The sequence below is a fragment of the Balaenoptera physalus genome (genome assembly GCF_965194825.1).
Source record: "Balaenoptera physalus genome assembly, chromosome: 10".
NCBI lineage: Eukaryota > Metazoa > Chordata > Mammalia > Artiodactyla > Balaenopteridae > Balaenoptera > Balaenoptera physalus.
Window position 1 is genome coordinate 5,172,112 of NC_138889.1, and position 17,087 is coordinate 5,189,198.

At 49.7% G+C, this 17,087-nt stretch overlaps 1 protein-coding gene across 7 annotated transcripts in view; it reads right to left on the bottom strand.

Annotated features, from left to right (window-relative positions):
* Positions 1-692: 692 nt before the first annotated feature.
* Positions 693-17,087, bottom strand: part of APLP2 (amyloid beta precursor like protein 2) — a 71,251-nt gene continuing 54,856 nt past the window's right edge. For 2 of the 7 annotated variants that reach the window (XM_082476221.1, XM_082476219.1), the window contains 10 exons: positions 16,863-16,937; positions 15,390-15,548; positions 14,562-14,690; positions 11,170-11,269; positions 9,522-9,674; positions 7,576-7,611; positions 4,728-4,813; positions 3,925-3,999; positions 3,448-3,603; positions 693-2,142 (listed from right to left, as the gene is read on the bottom strand). In XM_082476221.1, the coding sequence (XP_082332347.1) occupies positions 2,041-2,142; positions 3,448-3,603; positions 3,925-3,999; positions 4,728-4,813; positions 7,576-7,611; positions 9,522-9,674; positions 11,170-11,269; positions 14,562-14,690; positions 15,390-15,548; positions 16,863-16,937 (1,071 nt within the window). In that variant the 3' untranslated portion in view covers positions 693-2,040. Of the gene's footprint in view, positions 2,143-3,447; positions 3,604-3,924; positions 4,000-4,727; positions 4,814-7,278; positions 7,465-7,575; positions 7,612-9,521; positions 9,675-11,169; positions 11,270-14,561; positions 14,691-15,389; positions 15,549-16,862; positions 16,938-17,087 lie in introns of those variants that run through there. The other 5 variants (XM_082476223.1, XM_082476220.1, XM_082476225.1 and 2 more) reach the window with 3 other exon arrangements.

The window sequence follows — 17,087 nt, forward strand, 5'->3', positions numbered from 1 at the left end:
GAGAGGCCCGCGCACCGCGATGAAGAGTGGCCCCCGCTTGCCACAACTAGAGAAAGCCCTCACACAGAATCGAAGACCCAACACAGCCATAAATAAATAAATAAATAAAAACATCTGATTGTCTTAAAAAAAAAAAAAAAAAATCCTTAACCTCATTTCATTTTATCCAGGATACATCACTGTGCATTTCTAACTGAAAAAGGCTTTTATTACTACAGGCACTATGTCATTATCACACCTAACAACAAAAAAAGAATAATTCCAAAAAAAAAATATATATATATCTATATATAATTACAAAATTCACTAGAAAGGCTGAAGGTAAGCAGAGCAATCACCCAGATTATAGACTAAAACTAAAGAAAAAGGAGCAATCAGGGAGGTCTGAGGTTTAGCCAATTACAATTTTAGAAAGCAGAAAAGACAGTGGAGGAAATCATTAAAGAAATAATGAAAGACCAGTTCTCTGAGATCAATAAAAGGCACCAGCTTTGAGGCTGAAGCACTTTCCCTTTTATTTTTTAAATGAAAAACAGAATTCAAGCCCAAGAGTCCAGCTTCCTGTACCAATTCCTGCCTCTGCCGTGCACTGAGAGAGACCCTCCAGGGAAGGAAGCCACCACTGTCCAGGGCAGGAGAGTTAAAGCCATCACCCGCGAGTAATGCCAGGCCAATAAAACAAGGAGTCCTGGTGGAAGTTAAAGTATTTATTGATGTGTTTAAACTCTGTACATTCTCCACAGATCAGATTAAGGAGTTTGTAGGTGAAGTTTATCTGTGCATGGTGGGAAGAGACATGGATGGGGTAAAGGGGAGGAAGAAGAAAAAAAACAGTCACAGGGAAATAGAAAAAAAAATACACCACAGGTTACCAGAACCTTCAGAATTTAAAAAAAAAAAAAAAAAAGGAAAAGAAGGAGCTGTGAGTGTCAACATCAACTATACAAGCATCACAAAGACTCACGTGAAGGAAACAAAATCTTCAAAGCTTTCCATGGGGTCTACAGAGCATCCTGCGTACAGCCCGGAGCATCCACCGTCCAGAGAAAAGCAAACCTCCCGCATCCTCCCCAGGATGCCGGCCGCCTCCTCCTGCTGTCTTCTCTCAGTGAACGGCGGGGACGGTGGAGACCAGTGCCTTCGGAGGGGGTGGGAAATGCCCAAAGAGGAAAACAGCACATCTGGACATTACTCGGGAGAGAAGTGAGCGGTCAAAAGCTACGGTGACTCAACGGCGGACAGTGGAAGAACGTCATGTACAAACTACAGGCTAATTTCTGTGGAAGAACTGGATTCAGAAGGAACGCAGTAGTGGCCCTCATCTGTACACGCGCGGCTCGCTGAAAGATGCTGGAACTCAAATGCTTGCTCTGAGCGCCTCCTTGGTGACAGGACTCGTCTGGAGACACCCAGGTACCCAGTGGTGGGCGCACCAGACTTCCAAGAAACTGGTCCTTCAAAGGAATCTTGAGAGGGGTACCATGATGTATTTTAAGGATCAATTACGGCTCCTATTTCAGTTAGTTTCTCAGCAACTTTCTGAAAGCTGATTTAAAGCTATAAATGAGGAATACTGCCTCTTTTTTAAAAATAAAAACCAGGACAGTGAGCCGTGAAGAGCTGATTTACATAACGCGGCTGGAACCAACGGCCTGCGTGTAGCATGTACAGTCTATCACTGAAAATCAACATTTTCCATTTCTACAGAGAGCATGTGTGAGACAATACGATAGAAGTGGGACTCCTGATTAAGTTAAAAAAGAAAACTACATCAGTCAAATATCTGTAATAGATAATTTTTTCACTTCATTTAAGGTCTATATATCATATATTGTTATATTAACATTTTTTTCACCCATTTAAAAAGAATGGAAATTGTGATTCTACAGTAGTACTTTATAGTCTTAAGATCCAGGAGGTCTGAGTGTAAGATGAAATCCTCTGGAAGTAACTGTCGGTCAGTCGTAGATCCAAACCTCTGGACATCTGCTGCCTGCCTCACCACCCCCCCACTCCAGCCGGGTGTCGTGCTTCGCCTGCTTAAATCTGCATCTGCTCCAGGTATTTGTAGGTTGGGTTTTCGTAACCATGATTCTGCATCTTGTTCAGGTGACGCTCTTCTGGGGTGAGCATTGGGTCGACCTGCAGGAACAAAGATGGGGGTTATTGCGTGAACCCAAGAGAACTTCCCAGGGCATCAGCAGACCTGAGCCGTGCGATGCCCGGGAACCACGGGGTGGACCAAACAAGAGCAGGCAGTGAGGACCCAGGAGGAGGAAAGAGAAAAGAAGAGGGTCAGAGAGGCTAGGCTACTGAAAGCTGGGGTCCACGCTGGAGAAAACAGGGAGCTGAATCTCCCAGCACCACAGTGACAAGCCTCAGCTCTGCCGCTTCTCTGCGGGGCAGCCTCGGCGAGGGCCAAGGGGCGGGACCAGATGACCTCAGGTCCCCTCCAGCCCTGGAACCCTACAACTAGGCCAGTGTCCAGCAGGAGGTGAAGCCGGATAACTAAGACACACGCATCTGCATTCATTTCCCCCAGCATATTCTATTCTTTATTGTATTCATTTTCTAGAATCAAGACACTGTGGACATTCCCACCACTCACCAAAAACAAGTGTAAGTAAGCAGTTCTAATCACAGATGAGCAAGAGATGGAAGAGAAGCAGCCTGGTCTGGCTCTTTCCGAATTGACTGTTGCTTTTTTCCCCATTGAAAAAGAAGAGTGTTATTCCTATTTCATATTTTTAAGACTCAATTCACTCACATTGCCATTGTTGCCTGAACTGTCATATACCTGGTTTTCTCCTTATAAAACATGTCAAAAAAAAGCAAACTATGGGGCTTCCCTGGTGGCGCAGTGGTTGAGAATCTGCCTGCCAATGCAGGGGACACGGGTTCGAGCCCTGGTCTGGGAGGATCCCGCATGCCGTGGAGCAGCTGGGCCCGTGAGCCACAATTGCTGAGCCTGCGCGTCCGGAGCCTGTGCTCCGCAACAAGAGAGGCCGCGATAGTGAGAGGCCCGCGCACCGTGATGAAGAGTGGCCCCCGCTTGCCACAACTAGAGAAAGCCCTCGCACAGAAACGAAGACCCAACACAGCCATAAATCAAAAAAAAAAAAAAAAAAAAAGCAAACTAATAAGAAAGAAAGAAACAGTATTAGCAGTCCTTCATTCTCAAACATCTATAACGCACCTGAAAAAAAAGGAAACAATCTGAGAAAATAGTTTTCACCCTGGGCAGCATAGAATGCTCCTATGCTTTCCTCGCATTCACGGTCGAAGCCCAAATTAATGTTAAGAGTTGGCAACAGCTCCTGTGACAGGATCAACTTGACTCAGCCGAGGCTGACTTCCGAGACGTGACCTAATAATCCCGAGAGCCATCTGACTGACGCGCAGCCCCTGACGAGACGCTCGAATTCTGCAAGGCCCCCGGCGGCTCACCTCCACGATCCCGTGGCTGATGGTGCCGTACTGCCTCTTCCTCAGCATCACCAGGCTGATGACGATGACCGTGGCGACGGCCACCGCAATGACCAGCAGACCGATGAGGGCACTGCTGCTCAGACTGAAGTCCTCCCGCAGGGGCCCCACGGATTCCTACCGTAACGAAGCAGACGGGCGACAGGGTGTGAGAGACGGCAAGCAGCGGGGGAGGCCGTGAGCCTTCGGTCGCGCCTCCAGAAACCCAAGGGGGCGCCCGGACCCTGCCATCCAGGTCGCCGGACAGGTGGGGGGAGCCCCCACCTCTTGCAATCTCCATGGAGATTCGAGCTTGAGCTTTCTTATCCGAAAGCACAGGGGAAATGGGGACGAGGGACCTTTGATAGCGTAAGATAGCGCGAGGTGCTCCCAGGAGGGAGGGAAAATGGCCGAGGCTGGCGTGGGACCAGCCATCAGGTTTTGGAGCGGGACACATACCGGCCCCTCCTCGAGGCCTCCGACCCTCTCGGCGTTGAGAATCATTTCCTTCACGTCCAGGGTCTCGTCAATAACCTGAAACGGGGAGCGGGGGGAGCATGTCACCAACTGGGAGGGAAGGCAAATTTAGTGTGTCAGTGTTAACTGCTTCTCGTCCCCTCCATTTACCATTTGGTGGAGGGAAGCAGACTCCTGATGGACACCCACTAACCCATCAGCTCTGCGCCATTCACCTAAGTCCGCGCACCAGACCCCTGAACAAAGGAGCAGGTGTGGGTGCAAAACTACTGTACAGCAGTTGGTCTTTTAAGGGCTGTCCCCTGCGTTTTCCTTTAGGTAACCCTTGTGGAGATATTTCAGCGCAGACTACCAAGCAGCCGCATTTAAATATCAAATTCAGTTAAAGATAATCCAGAAATGTAAGTGATAAAAATGCTAGATGAATAATTAATAGGTGGTATAAACCTCAGGCAGCGTAAGAACCAAATTCAACTCTATTCCATTTCCAAGTTATTAAATCTCTACTCATTTGAAATGGCCTCTCATATTTTATTCATGCCTTTAGTTGCAAATATATTTTCCACCGTATAGCAAGAGCCGAGCTACTGCTGAAAAATAATTCTTTATTCACACCCAGACTCTACACAATACAGCGCATCTGTGGGAGCAGTCGGAGCCTGCCCGTCTGCTAGCCTGTGGAAGCGGACACGTGGAGGTCCATCTGGAAAGCATCTAAAACAGTGCGACTCACTCTAATTATTCCCAAAGTTAACACGGGCACAGAGCAGGGGGAAACGGCTCACCATATTTTCATCCACTTTCTTCTTACTGTTAATCACTTTCTCCTCGGCCCCGATCAGTCCTCCTTCCTGCTCTCCCAGCGCAGATCCTGTGTGGGGAAAGCACACCTGAGTCTCCTGGGACAGCCTGACCTCACGCCAACCTCACAGAAGCAGCAGACTCCCTCCTGAGGGCCACCAGGGAGCCCTCACCAAATGCCCCCTCCCCTTTCTCGATATGCTGCTTGTTCCCATTTTGGAGGATGCACCGTGCTCCACAGGGGTGAGTGACGCAGGACCGATGGGGGTCATGGAGGAGGAGAGAGTGCTGTGCTCACTGTGCAAGCCTTCAGGAGACGATACGTTTTGTGCTAGAAACAGAAGCTGGATCCAAAGGCATTCCAGCATCAAAACACCCGCGACCCACCCTGTGACATTACCAAGCACCCACTACCCCTCAACTCACTCCTCTGACACTTCCTCCGAGTGGAAGACCTGCCACACCAGCAGCGAGCCTGCATGCCTGCCTCAGGCACCGTCTTCTACACCACAGGCGATTCTTTCTGCCTGAGATACCCTCCCTGACCGTATACCCTTCCTATCAGCTCTTTTTGGGAGACATTCCCAGGTTACAATACTTAAGAGTCACTGTTTGTAATTATTGATTTTCTTCTGCGTCCCTCACTAGGATGTAACCCTCCCGGGGCTTATCAGACGGTCACATCCTCAGTGGTTATGACAGAATGAACAGGAAGGAAGCCTTCCCTACATGGGGAGAATTCTAATGCCGGGGTGGATGGTACCTTTCCATAAACAGAGCAAGAATGGCAACAGTCTCTTGTCAAGGTCAGACACTGCCTGGGCCGGCATCACCTGTGCGTGGCACTCCTGACGACAGTGTCCAAAGGCGCAGCACAAACCCAGGGAGAGGAAAAGTGAGGCGCAATCTTCTCTATTTTTAGCCCCAAAGCATGTGACTCCTAGCTCTCCTACGAGTGCCTCCTTAATAATATTATATACAGTGCTACATAGACGCCTGTGATTTGAACCTTTTATAAACAGATCAACCTGGCGGCATACTCGGCATTCTAAGGTGACCACCCGTAAGTGAGCAAGATGCCGACACGAGTTATTTGCAAAGCACTGTCGTCCCAGGCTGCCAGAGGCCCAGCCACAGCAAAGCTCTCCAGCTCGCGGCCAGACTCGCTCTGGACCCAGAGCCGCTAGTAACCGCGCTGCAGCTGCTTGAGCCCCCGGGCCAGCTAACCCTTAACTCGTTAGAATGCAGCCAGAAACGAGGCAGCCTTTTTTCCACAGCTTTCATTTTAAAGAAGAGTTTCACAACTTGATTCTAGGGTGAGTTAAACCAGGGCCGGCTTTTGTAGTCTCAAAATGTCAATGAAACAGCAACAGTGCATTTCAGCTATGTAAGAAAGAGGACCCTCTCTCGGCAGGATGCTCATGACCCAGCCTAACAAATTCTAACTCTGCGCTCTTTCCATCTCTCTCTCCTCCTCCTCAGAATTTCAAAGGTCATAGGGCAGGATCCTATTTCAAAAATAACGTGGCACTGAACCAACAGATTTAAAGTCCTACTACCAGCGCGCGGACTCTCCTAACACTTTTATTGGTGGTACAACCCTCATGTTTCTTTAACACGGACCCAAGGCACTCTGGTTTTATAGAATGAATAAACAAGGGAATTTAACAGACCAAAAGTTAATGTTTAAACTATCCCAACGAATAACAGTGGAAGCATAAGGACAAGTTAAACTTTTAGAAAATTCATCTTCATCTAAACGTATCCAAGATGTGCTGCTCAGAGGAACGCCCACACGGTGATGAAGAGGCAGATCCAAGTAGAATAAAACAAAGCACGTGCACACGAGGGACTTCTGTAGAGCCAGCTCACACCCTTGTGTTCTGAGAAGCAGCACACACACCACTGCCAAACCCTCAGCCAGGGCACAGCACGAGGCAGCCTGGTCAGTCTGTGAACGTGTGCCCTTGTTCACGATGACCCTGGAGGCTGGACTGCCCCCCAACTCCCCCCCAGGAAATGTGGCAGCTATACCGCGGTCTATGAAACAGGAACACCACGGGCTCTGAAGACGGAGGAAGCTGAGTTCAGATTCTGGTTCCTCCACTTCTTAAACTCATGACTGAACTCTGAGGCTGCTTCAACTGCCTTATCTAGCAAAGAGAGCTAATAACCCTACCTCCAGTGTGTTCAGTGGGTTAAACGAGATCAAGTGTGCAAGCATTCAGCCTGTGCTCACACGCAGTGAACTTCATCTGAAAAGTGGAGACTCGTTACAGCAAGGGTTCACTTGTCTCAACCTGTTTCATCCATCAGCTTCTACTATGTTCTGAGGGACGCTACATCTCGGGGGACATGAGACAGCTGGAAACAGACACTCGGGCATGGACAAAAGGCAAAGGACAGCTAAGAAGAAAGGGAAAAGATGTATGTGGGAGCAGCAGAGAAAAAGAGGTAAAATAAAATGACTCTCCACCCGACCATAAGCATGTTTTTATTTACCCTAGGAATTTGCAACCAACCTGTTTAAGCTGGATATACTTTTAAGGTCTACCCAGCTTAAAAGGATTTATGAAGGCTCTACTTTGGTTACTCTGTATTCCTCTGTACTCTCTGGACATCCAGAAGGGCAGCTCAGGATGGCCACCGGGTAAGCAAACCCACGGCCACTGGGTTCTGGGTGCCGGAGGTCAGCCTCCTCTGGTCCTCCCACAGCCATGTCTGAAGGCATGAGGCGGAAAACATCAGGTGATGGGATGGAACGGAACGTGAAACTTCCGGGCAAGTGAAAGGAATGAAGGTCTTAGGGGGTACATCTTTGACAAAACCAACCTGTTTTCATTGGGTGATACACTTCCGGCTGAGTGTCTAGCAGAAAGGAAAGCAACAAAAACAAAACAGCACAAGAGGAGATTAAGAAAAAAATCCCTTCTTTCAAAATTCCTACCTTTGACTTGACTTTCTCTATAACGTGAACAAAAGCATATTCTTCCTTACAAACTGGGCCTGAGCTGCCCCACAAGCAAACGGCGGTAAGAGCTACAGCAGAGGACTGGAAGGAAGGGAGAGAAGACAGGCGGTCTAGGGTCTTTTGGGGGAACTTCTGTGAGACTCCCAAATTATTTAGCTTAGCCCCAAGTTATTTTTCTTAGAAAATAACAAAAACACAAGTTGGCACTGGTTGTGGTTTTCTGAGAAGGAGACAAGGTCCTAGTTCACAAATGTCCAAGCAAGACGCGCTCCCATCCCAACAAGCTGAGGAAGTAGAGCCACCCTACGGCCCCATGGGTGGGGTCTGAGAGAGCAGGCTTAGGGAGTGCACTGGCACCTCGTTATTTATCTGGCTCCTTCCTCGGATTCTCTTTTACTATCAGAGGGTCAACTGCACTGATTCGGTACCTCTGAGAGAGCTGGTTTAGAAGGAAGGCACTTGTGTTAGGGTCTGGAGGCCGAGCTGGACGCCCCCTTCCTCAGGCCTCTGTAACAGCACCACTGGATCGGCCTAGCAGTCAGGACCGCATCAGCTCAGGCTCACATCCTTACTCTCTACCTACAAGCTACGTGACCCTGGGCAGACACTTAACCTCTTTAAACCTTGGATCCCCAAACGGGGAGCACTCCCAGTCCCTACCTCAGAGGGTTATTCTGGGAAAACAATATAAACGAGAGCGTCCATGCACAGTGCTTAGCCGAGGCTGGCGTACGAGGAGGACTCTATAGCGGTGGCCACTACTTTTATCACCACCACCATCAGCCACAACAGCAGCAGGCCAATAAATAGAAACTGATTCCACACCCTGATCTCAGGGCCTGGGCTCGGCAGCTTATTTATTTCTGGTGCAGACCCACAGCTTTTTTTTTTTTTTTTTAATTTATTTATTTTTGGCTGCGTTGGGTCTTTGTTGCTGCGCGCGGACTTTCTCTAGTTGCAGCGAGCAGGGGCTACTCTTCTTTGCAGTGCGCAGGCCTCTCACTGCGGTGGCTTCTCTTGTTGCAGAGCACGGGCTCTAGGTGCGTGGGCTTCAGTAGTTGCAGTGCATGGGCTCAGCAGTTGTGGCTCGCGGGCTCTAGAGCGCAGGCTCAGTAGTTGTGGCACGTAGGCTCAGTAGTTGTGGCACGTGGGCTCAGTAGTTGTGGCTCGCGGGCTTATTTGCTCCACGGCATGTGGGAGCTTCCCGGACCAGGGCTCAAACCTGTGTCCCCTGCATTGGCAGGCGGATTCTTAACCACTGCGCCACCAGGGAAGTCCCCAAACCCACAGCTCTGAGAGATCCCTACAGACGTCGAGAACCGGCAGGGAATGGAAGAAAGCACGCCTGTGCAGGAGGAGGCAGAGGGACAGCTTCTCAGCCCACCTCGCACTTGAGTGGGTCAGGTCACCTCTGCAGGCCCCTGTCACCTACCTCCCAAGACTCTTAGGAAAAGATGATGACAGCCTAGAACACGAAAGTGCTATTTAAGCTGCCAAGGGGCTTCCACGTGGAAGGCCTCACACACTGGAGGCAGCTGATGGGACCAGGACAAACAGTGGGCTTTAGGCAAACTGTCCATGAAATGCGAGACACATCACAAACCTCCCGACATTACTGAAGGCTCCCCACTCGGTGCCTGCAGGCGGCAGGTGCTCGGTGAATCCCGGCCCCTCCCCTGCTCGACCTGCACCGGGAACACAGCCTCCCCAGCACAAGCCCGCCCCAGATCTGACTTCAGTTTTCTAACTGCATTCTTCCCCGCCCCCCGGCCCCCCCTGCCAAGCTGGGCTGTTAGCGCACACGCACCTTCGTTCTCAGGCAGGGGCGGGAAGGGATGGAGGGGACGGAACGGCAGGACCTCGTCGCTCTCCTCCGAGCTCACCCGCACATCCACGGGGGTCTCTGAGATGGAGGCAGTGAACTGGTCCATGTCCGCTCGCTGTTCCTGAAGCAGCTCATCTGACAAAGACAGACACGCAGGAGCCAGCTTTGCAGAGGGATCTGGTTCCTAGGCACAGGACAGCCTGCATGGGGCTAATTCGCGTCATTATGGGTGGGATGCGAGCTCTGCCTAAAGGGGCGTCTCACCAGCTCACAACACGGGCCACGCACGACCCCCTCCTCTCTCCTGAGGGTGTGCCCCCTGACTCCGCTGACTGCAGAACCCCGGCGCTGGGAACCCCACAGCTGCATCCTGGGCCCCCCCTCTCTCCTCGATCAACTCCCTCTGGGTAAGTGGTTTCCTCCTACGGCACAGTTTTAAATACCATCCACGGATCATGACTCCCAAACCTGTTCTTGCACCTGCACCCCCGACCTCTGGCTCATCCACCTGGTAGCCTACTTCACACCTCCACTTAATGTCTGAGGGCAACTTCTATTTTAACAGGTAAAGAGAATGCAGCACCTGAGCAACATGCAGCCCCACCACCCAGGCAGCTGCTCACAGGGAAACCGGGGCAGAGCCGATGCTTTTCTTTCCCTCAGCCCCCTGCCCCACCCAGCCCATCAGCACATCCTGTTCACCCTTCCTCTGACACACACCCTCAGGACCACTCACATCTCCATCGCCTCCATTCCCATCTCTGTGCACTCAGCCATCCCCTCCCTCCTGGATTTTTATAACTGCTTCCTGGGTGGTTTCCAATTTTCATCAGCTCTCAACAGAGCAGTCTAGTAATTTTTTTTTAAGTTCACATTTTTTAAAAACATAACCCAGATCTAGTCACCTGCTGGTTTAAAACCCTCGAAGGGCTTTCAATTATCCTAGAATAAAATCCAAACTCCTTGATTTTGCTAAAATCTCTCTATTTAAACATCAGGCTCTGCAGTCGTTGCTTCCTGTGCTCAGTGTTTCCCCCCGGGGGTCGCCGTGTGGGGGGCTCCTCCTTATCATTCAGATCTCAGGTTTCCCCCAAGGGAGCCTGACCACCAGGCACCCTCACCGTCCCACCCCAGTTTCACCTCTGGCACAGCACCCATCCCCACGGACACTCGTTTTCCTGACCGGTCCCTCCTAAAATGTGAGCTCCAGGAGGTCTGTCTACTGGTACACATTTTACTCTGTGCCACACAGTAGACACAACAAACGTTTGTTGGATAAATGAAGAAGAGAGAGACCAGAAGAGGGAGAAGAAGTGAGAACGTGAATAAACAGATGCCTTAAAATACGCCAGCAATTAAGGGGGGAGAGGGTAACGGGAGACTCGCTCAGTCCCTTGCAAATTCACACCCTAGATTTTTCTTCCAGTAACAGAGTGAAGGTCAATGAAACTCAAGGCTCTGTGGCTCCCAGCCAGGACCTGACCCTGCCACGTGAGCCCCAGACTTCTGAGCCCGTGGCACGCTAATGCCCGGCTCTGTGGCCTCACGTGTCCTGTTTCTCTCATCTGGCACCGCCATCACTCCTGAGCACAAGCCCCGCCTGACCGTGATGCAAACAGTCGGCACCCACCAATTTCCTCTTGGATTTCCTGGGCCACGTAAGGTACTTTGTAGAGCAGAGAAAGGCTCTGGTTCCGTCTTTCTTCAATCACGTGGAGATGTGTCATCACCTGCAAGCACAGGATGGGGGAGAGGCCTTGTCACCAGAACAGCCGGGCCAGCCTGACACCCACACTCTTCTGCAAAGACTGATGTTCTCTACAGAGTCCAGCAAAGCAGCTGGTCAGGGGGGCAGTATGAATCCTCCCCGTGTTTACTGGCCACCGTAGTGCAAGAATGTGTGCATTACCTCTCGGTGATCTAAGGATTTATCCAGAGAGTGCTCCAAAGTTCAGGGAGAATTTTTAAAATTTCCTTAGCCAAGTATTTTTTTTTTTAAGTTTTTTTTTTTTAATTATTATTTATTTATTTATTTATTTATTTATTTTTGGCTGTGTTGGGTCTTCGTTTCTGTGCGAGGGCTTCCTCTAGCTGTGGCAAGCGGGGGCCACTCTTCATCGCGGTGCGCGGGCCTCACTATCGTGGCCTCTACCGTTGCGGAGCACAGGCTCCAGACGCGCAGGCTCAGTAATTGTGGCTCACGGGCCTAGTCGCTCCGCGGCATGTGGGATCTTCCCAGACCAGGGCTCGAACCCGCGTCCCCTGCATTAATTAGCAGGCAGATTCTCAACCACTGTGCCACCAGGGAAGCCCTTTAGCCAAGTATTGATTTGGTTTTCACAGGAGGCACTTGCTAACTGTACTATAAAAAAAGAACCCAAATTTGAACAATGCCAGACACTCAGTAAGGTCCTTCTGAGTGAAAGAGGAGACGAGTTGGTCAATTTTTACCACTGGTCAGACAAGATGAGGTAACAAGGGAATGAAATCACTGGTTAAAAAGCAGATGTGAGGGGTGGGCCCATTCATGGATTTTTGCTTCGTGAAGCAGCTGCTTGAAATGATTATCACAGTGAGCATCAGAGCTAGTTTATTCCTGTTTAACTAAATTAGCTATTCCTTCAAAACTGCACACTGAAGTATAAATAAACCTGATTTTTATGGGGTGATAAGGAAGGCATATCTACCATCTGCCTTACATAGCTCACTGCCTTTTCTGAATGCAGAAGTTCCAAGGTTGTTCATCCAAAAAAAAAAAGAAAAAAAAGTCATTAAAGTGGTCACTGAATTTTATTAAAAAAAATTTTTTTTGTCACTGAATTTGAGAGGTTTTCAGGGTGGAAATGAAAGGAGATTTGGACTACATCCACCCCAATGACACTGTGAAGCACGTGGCTGTACGTCACACAAGCTCCTCAGGAAGGCTAATCCCACCGGGCTACACCTGCAGCCACCGAGCTCTTCCTAAAGAGGGCGCTCGGAGCCAATGGATTAATTATGTGGGCTTGAAGCCATTAACATGAAGGGTCAAAATGAAAAAAAGTTAAATGGAAAGATGCTTTTATTGTAGATTGATGTCCCTCTGACCTATAAAAGCAAAGATGAAAGCAATTTAATTTTATACTTGCCATTCTTTCAATCAAGTAAATTGATGGGAAAGCACCAGAGTGAGTGCTTTAGAGAATAAATCCAAGTGGAAACGGAACCGTGAGCTCCCCAGTTTCAGCAGTGGTGACACTGCCACATGTCAGAGGAATTAAGGAGCCTGGCAGAGGACGGTTCCTACACCCACGAGGACAAGACCACAGGGTGGGATGCTGGGCGCCAGGGTCTTTGGAGGGCCCCCTGGAGCTGCAGTGTGTGGGGGGAGACAGCAGCACATCACTCACACCTCAAATCGAGTGCACACGTTCTAAGAGGCTCAACATATTCGGGGTTTTGTAGAGTTTACATAACAGGACAGGGAACAGGCCAAAGGCCAGTGTAATCCCGCGGCCGAGCTGCCCCAGGATTAAGGGCTCCGAGCAGACAGTAAACATCACGCAGCAAAGATGCTCCGCCTCCCAGGGCACTCAGGTGGTTCCCCGATCCTGGCTCGCAGGTTGATTGAACACGCTGATCAAGGTCTCACCTTTCCTTCTATTCTCACCATACAAAACAGGCTGTTTTTCTATAAAATACTACATAATAGTCTAGATTTTCTAAAAAAAAAAAAAAATTAAAAAAAGATTACATTTTTAAAATTTTAACTTTATTTATTTATTTTTGGCCGTGCCATGCGGCATGTGGGATCTCAGTTCCTCAACCAGGATTGAACCTGTGCCTCCTGCATTGGAAGCGTGCAGTCTTAATCACCAGACCGCCAGGGAAGACCTACGTTAAAAAAAAAAAATCGGGTAGACCTGAAAAATTCTCATCCCTGTCAGGATGTAAGCTTTTCCCACCTGAGCTTCCCGGAAGCTACCCGAGGTCTGCTGGCCTTTCCTCCTTCTCTTCTACTCCATCCAGCTTCAGACAGAGCCTTAGCTCCAGGCCCCCAGCAGAGGCCCCGAGGGTCCCCAGACCCATGCCCTTCCCACTCTTTAGGACACTGAGTTCTTTCATTCCCTGAACACCCAGCTGCTAATGTGGGCTCCGTATGTTTAAGGACAATTCTTCTCCATCTTTACAGTTAGCATAATTAATTCCACACAACTGTGAGCTGCTCAAGGGCAGACAGGATTCAACTATGTGTGGTCAGATGCTGGAGCAGAACTGGGCAGCAGATGGGGCCGTAGGGGAGCCCCCCAGGGCTTCTGGGAAGTTCCCCTACAATCACACCACAGGAGCAACAGGAGGCAGGAGGGGACAGGTACCCAGCCTGTGCACACTGGGTCCCTACAAGCAGCACAGGGCTGGGTTTAAAATACGGGAGGAAATAGAGTAAGATCAGTTATGGCATCACAAGGCCCTCTAGGAAAACTAATAGGCAGACTGTTGTAAAGGAAGCTAGCAGTCTTGTAGGCAAGTTCATTTCTATGAATACAAGACAGTAAAACTCAAGTTAATACATGGTCAAAACGAAAATCAGAAAAGTAGGTCCAGAAACAAACCTCTATAGATGACTGCAAAGACCAGTAGGACGCAGCAGGGGACAAAACCCAGGGATGTAAAGTGTCTCAACACAAAAACTATACTGTACAAAAGAGACCAATTTTTAAGATGTGCTTGATATATTTGCCTAGAAAGAGATTTCAAATATTAATTCTGGTGGGACCCTCAGCCAGAAATACACTGATATAAAAATGATCTCTTCAATATAATCTTGCATTCCTAAACCTTCAAGAACAGTTTAAGTAGGACATACTTAATATTAAAAAGTATGGAAAAGATATTTTTTAAATAGTACCTTTGCAAAAACCAACTCTTGTACCTACTGTCTTTGGAAATCCAAAATCACTTCCCGAGGACTAACAACAAGAAGCACGACCACCCGTGCTGCCTGACCACCGGTCAGAGCGGCCTCTCCTCTGGCTGGTGTACCTGGGACTTCATCTGGGCCGCCTTTTCGGGGTCGACAGCCAGCACGTGCTGGTAATGACGGATGGTGTGGAGGCGATCTTTGTTTTCAGCGCGGACGTAGCGCCGCAAGGCTTGGAGAATGCGATGGGGCTACAAGAGAGAACAGAGGTTTTCACGTCCAGAGACTAGGGAACTGAAAACGGGCAGGAAAACGAAGCTTTAAGAACTCACTAAGAAAGCCAGCCTCAGCGAGACCCAGGAATGAAAGCTGTACCTTTAAGAGCTTTCAGTTACCAAGTAACAAGAAGCTACCCTTCTAAGTACCAAAAGCTAAGTTCCACAGTTATAGTGGTTCCTCAACAGACAGCATTTTCCAGAATCTCTAGCCCACCGTTCTCCTCCAATCTGTCTGTCTGTCCCCTTTCCTGAGCTTGGCGCCTGCCACCATAATCACAAGCACAGGGTGACCTGTGTCACCCAGAAGACTTTACTTGCTTAAGGAGACTACAAATACCCTCCTTTTCGATCCTCTCCATCCCCCAGAGCAAGGCAAGTTAGAGCTAAGGGATAAAGTTTGACACCACTGGCAGATAAGAACTGCGATATAAATTAACTTATCATCTTATTTAGAATAGAACTGGTTCAGAAGCCTTTGTCCATGGAAGACGTGTTTTTATTCTTTGAAAGTAAGGCTACTATAAACATGCAATAATTGGGGAACTACCAGCCAACACCCCGAGGTTCTGCTTTTCCAGCAGAAGCCGCGTCCACACCACAGGCGGCCCGCGGGCCCTCGAGCGCAATGTGAGCTCACACCGGTTCTACACACGCTACTTCAGCGATTCTCACCCGCGGAGGGTCGGACTGCAGGGCGGCCAGGTAGTTCTCCAGCGCCACCCGGCGGCGGTCGTTGAGCATGGCCTCCACCCGCGCCAGGTGCGTCTCCACCAGCTGCTGCTTCTCGCTGGCCGCTTCCTTCTCCAGGGCTTTCACCATGGCTTGGAAGTGCTAAACCATAAAGCGGGAGCCACATCGAGTTCACGCACCTGCGGGCACCTACGCACACGGCGTCAGACCCCGCTCTGTGCCTCTCTGCGCCCAGCGCCCCTGCAAGCGGCACAGAGTCGTGTGGAGCAGGGCTGAGGTCGCAGAACACCTCCTCTGACTTCCGTCTGGACACTTACAGGTGACCCTTGAACACCGCAGGGGTTAAGGGCACCGATCCTCCCTGTGGTCTAAGATCCCAGTGTAACTTACAGTCAGGCCTCTGTACACGCGGTTCCGCATCCACGGATTCAGCCAACCGCCCATGTGCGGTGCTGTGGCCTTTACCATTGAAAACAATCTGCGTGTAGGGGGACCCACGCAACTCAAACCCCTGCGGTCCAAGGGCCGACTGCACTTCCCCATCTAACGAGAGCATGTTATGTCTGGGCTCCTCAGCACCTCCCTAACTGAAATCCCTAGCACGCAAGCCCAGGCCTGGCCTCTCCGTGTGCACCGCGAGGAAAGGAAGGCCGTTCTTCCCACACTGCAGCAAGGCGCCCCCAAACCACAGTCCTGTCCTGTGGCAGGTGAGGCCGAGCCATTCACACCAAGTCCTGAAGGGCGAGCTCCCTGCGGGGTGCCTGGCCAGGTCTGCAGGCAGGTTTAAGGCTGCCGAGCTGAAGTTCCCTGCATAGGGTGCATTGGCTATGTGGAAATTAACATTCGCGGATTTTCTAGGTTACTGATAAAAAAGTGAAGGTGAGCCGATAAAATATCAACATCATGAGAAGAGAGATTTCAGCTAAACATAAACGCAAGCTGACTTAAGATGTAACTAGTTTTATGAATCCCAAATCAGTCCTGTGAATTCCTGTCAACAACCTCCTCTAGCCAAAGGGAGGCAGCTGCTGTGAGTCTGATTACATCCTTACATCCAAAGTTAAAGATAAACTGATAGATTTATTTTCTGCCTTTTGACTTTTCAGTAAGTCTGCAAAAAAAAAAAAAAGCATTCGGTACTGCAGTACTGCCGGAAAACAGGGCACAGCCTAGAAGGAAGATGCCCGAGGACTTCTGCCAGGAAAGCAGAATAAACACAGCCGAGCTAAGGTCCCTTCCAGGCCTGAGTGAGGCGTGCTCTGCTCTGAGCTTTGGCTTCCCTCCACCGCAGGTGAGCAATTCTAGAGAACGCCAGTTGGGAGGTCAGTGAAAATATCCTCGTAACGTAAGCGCTCAACCAAAAGGGGATGTCAAACTCTAACTTGTGGAGACTCTGGCTCCGACCATACTCCAAAGGGTCAGCCTGGGAGCCCCTCTCTGGAGGACACGTCTCACCTGAATGAGAGTCTGCCTCTCTGCTTTGGGGAGGTTCTTGGCTTGAAGTTCAGCCTCTTCCCATTCCTTCTTCACCTGGAACAAAGGTCAAAGCCACTATAGCCAGAATCATCTCTGAAACGATCCCATTTTCTAAAAATACTGCCAAGCCCTGAATGTAATGTGGACAAGTGCACGAGGAAATCACATCCCACAAACTCATGAGCTCCGGGTTTGTCCCAGAAC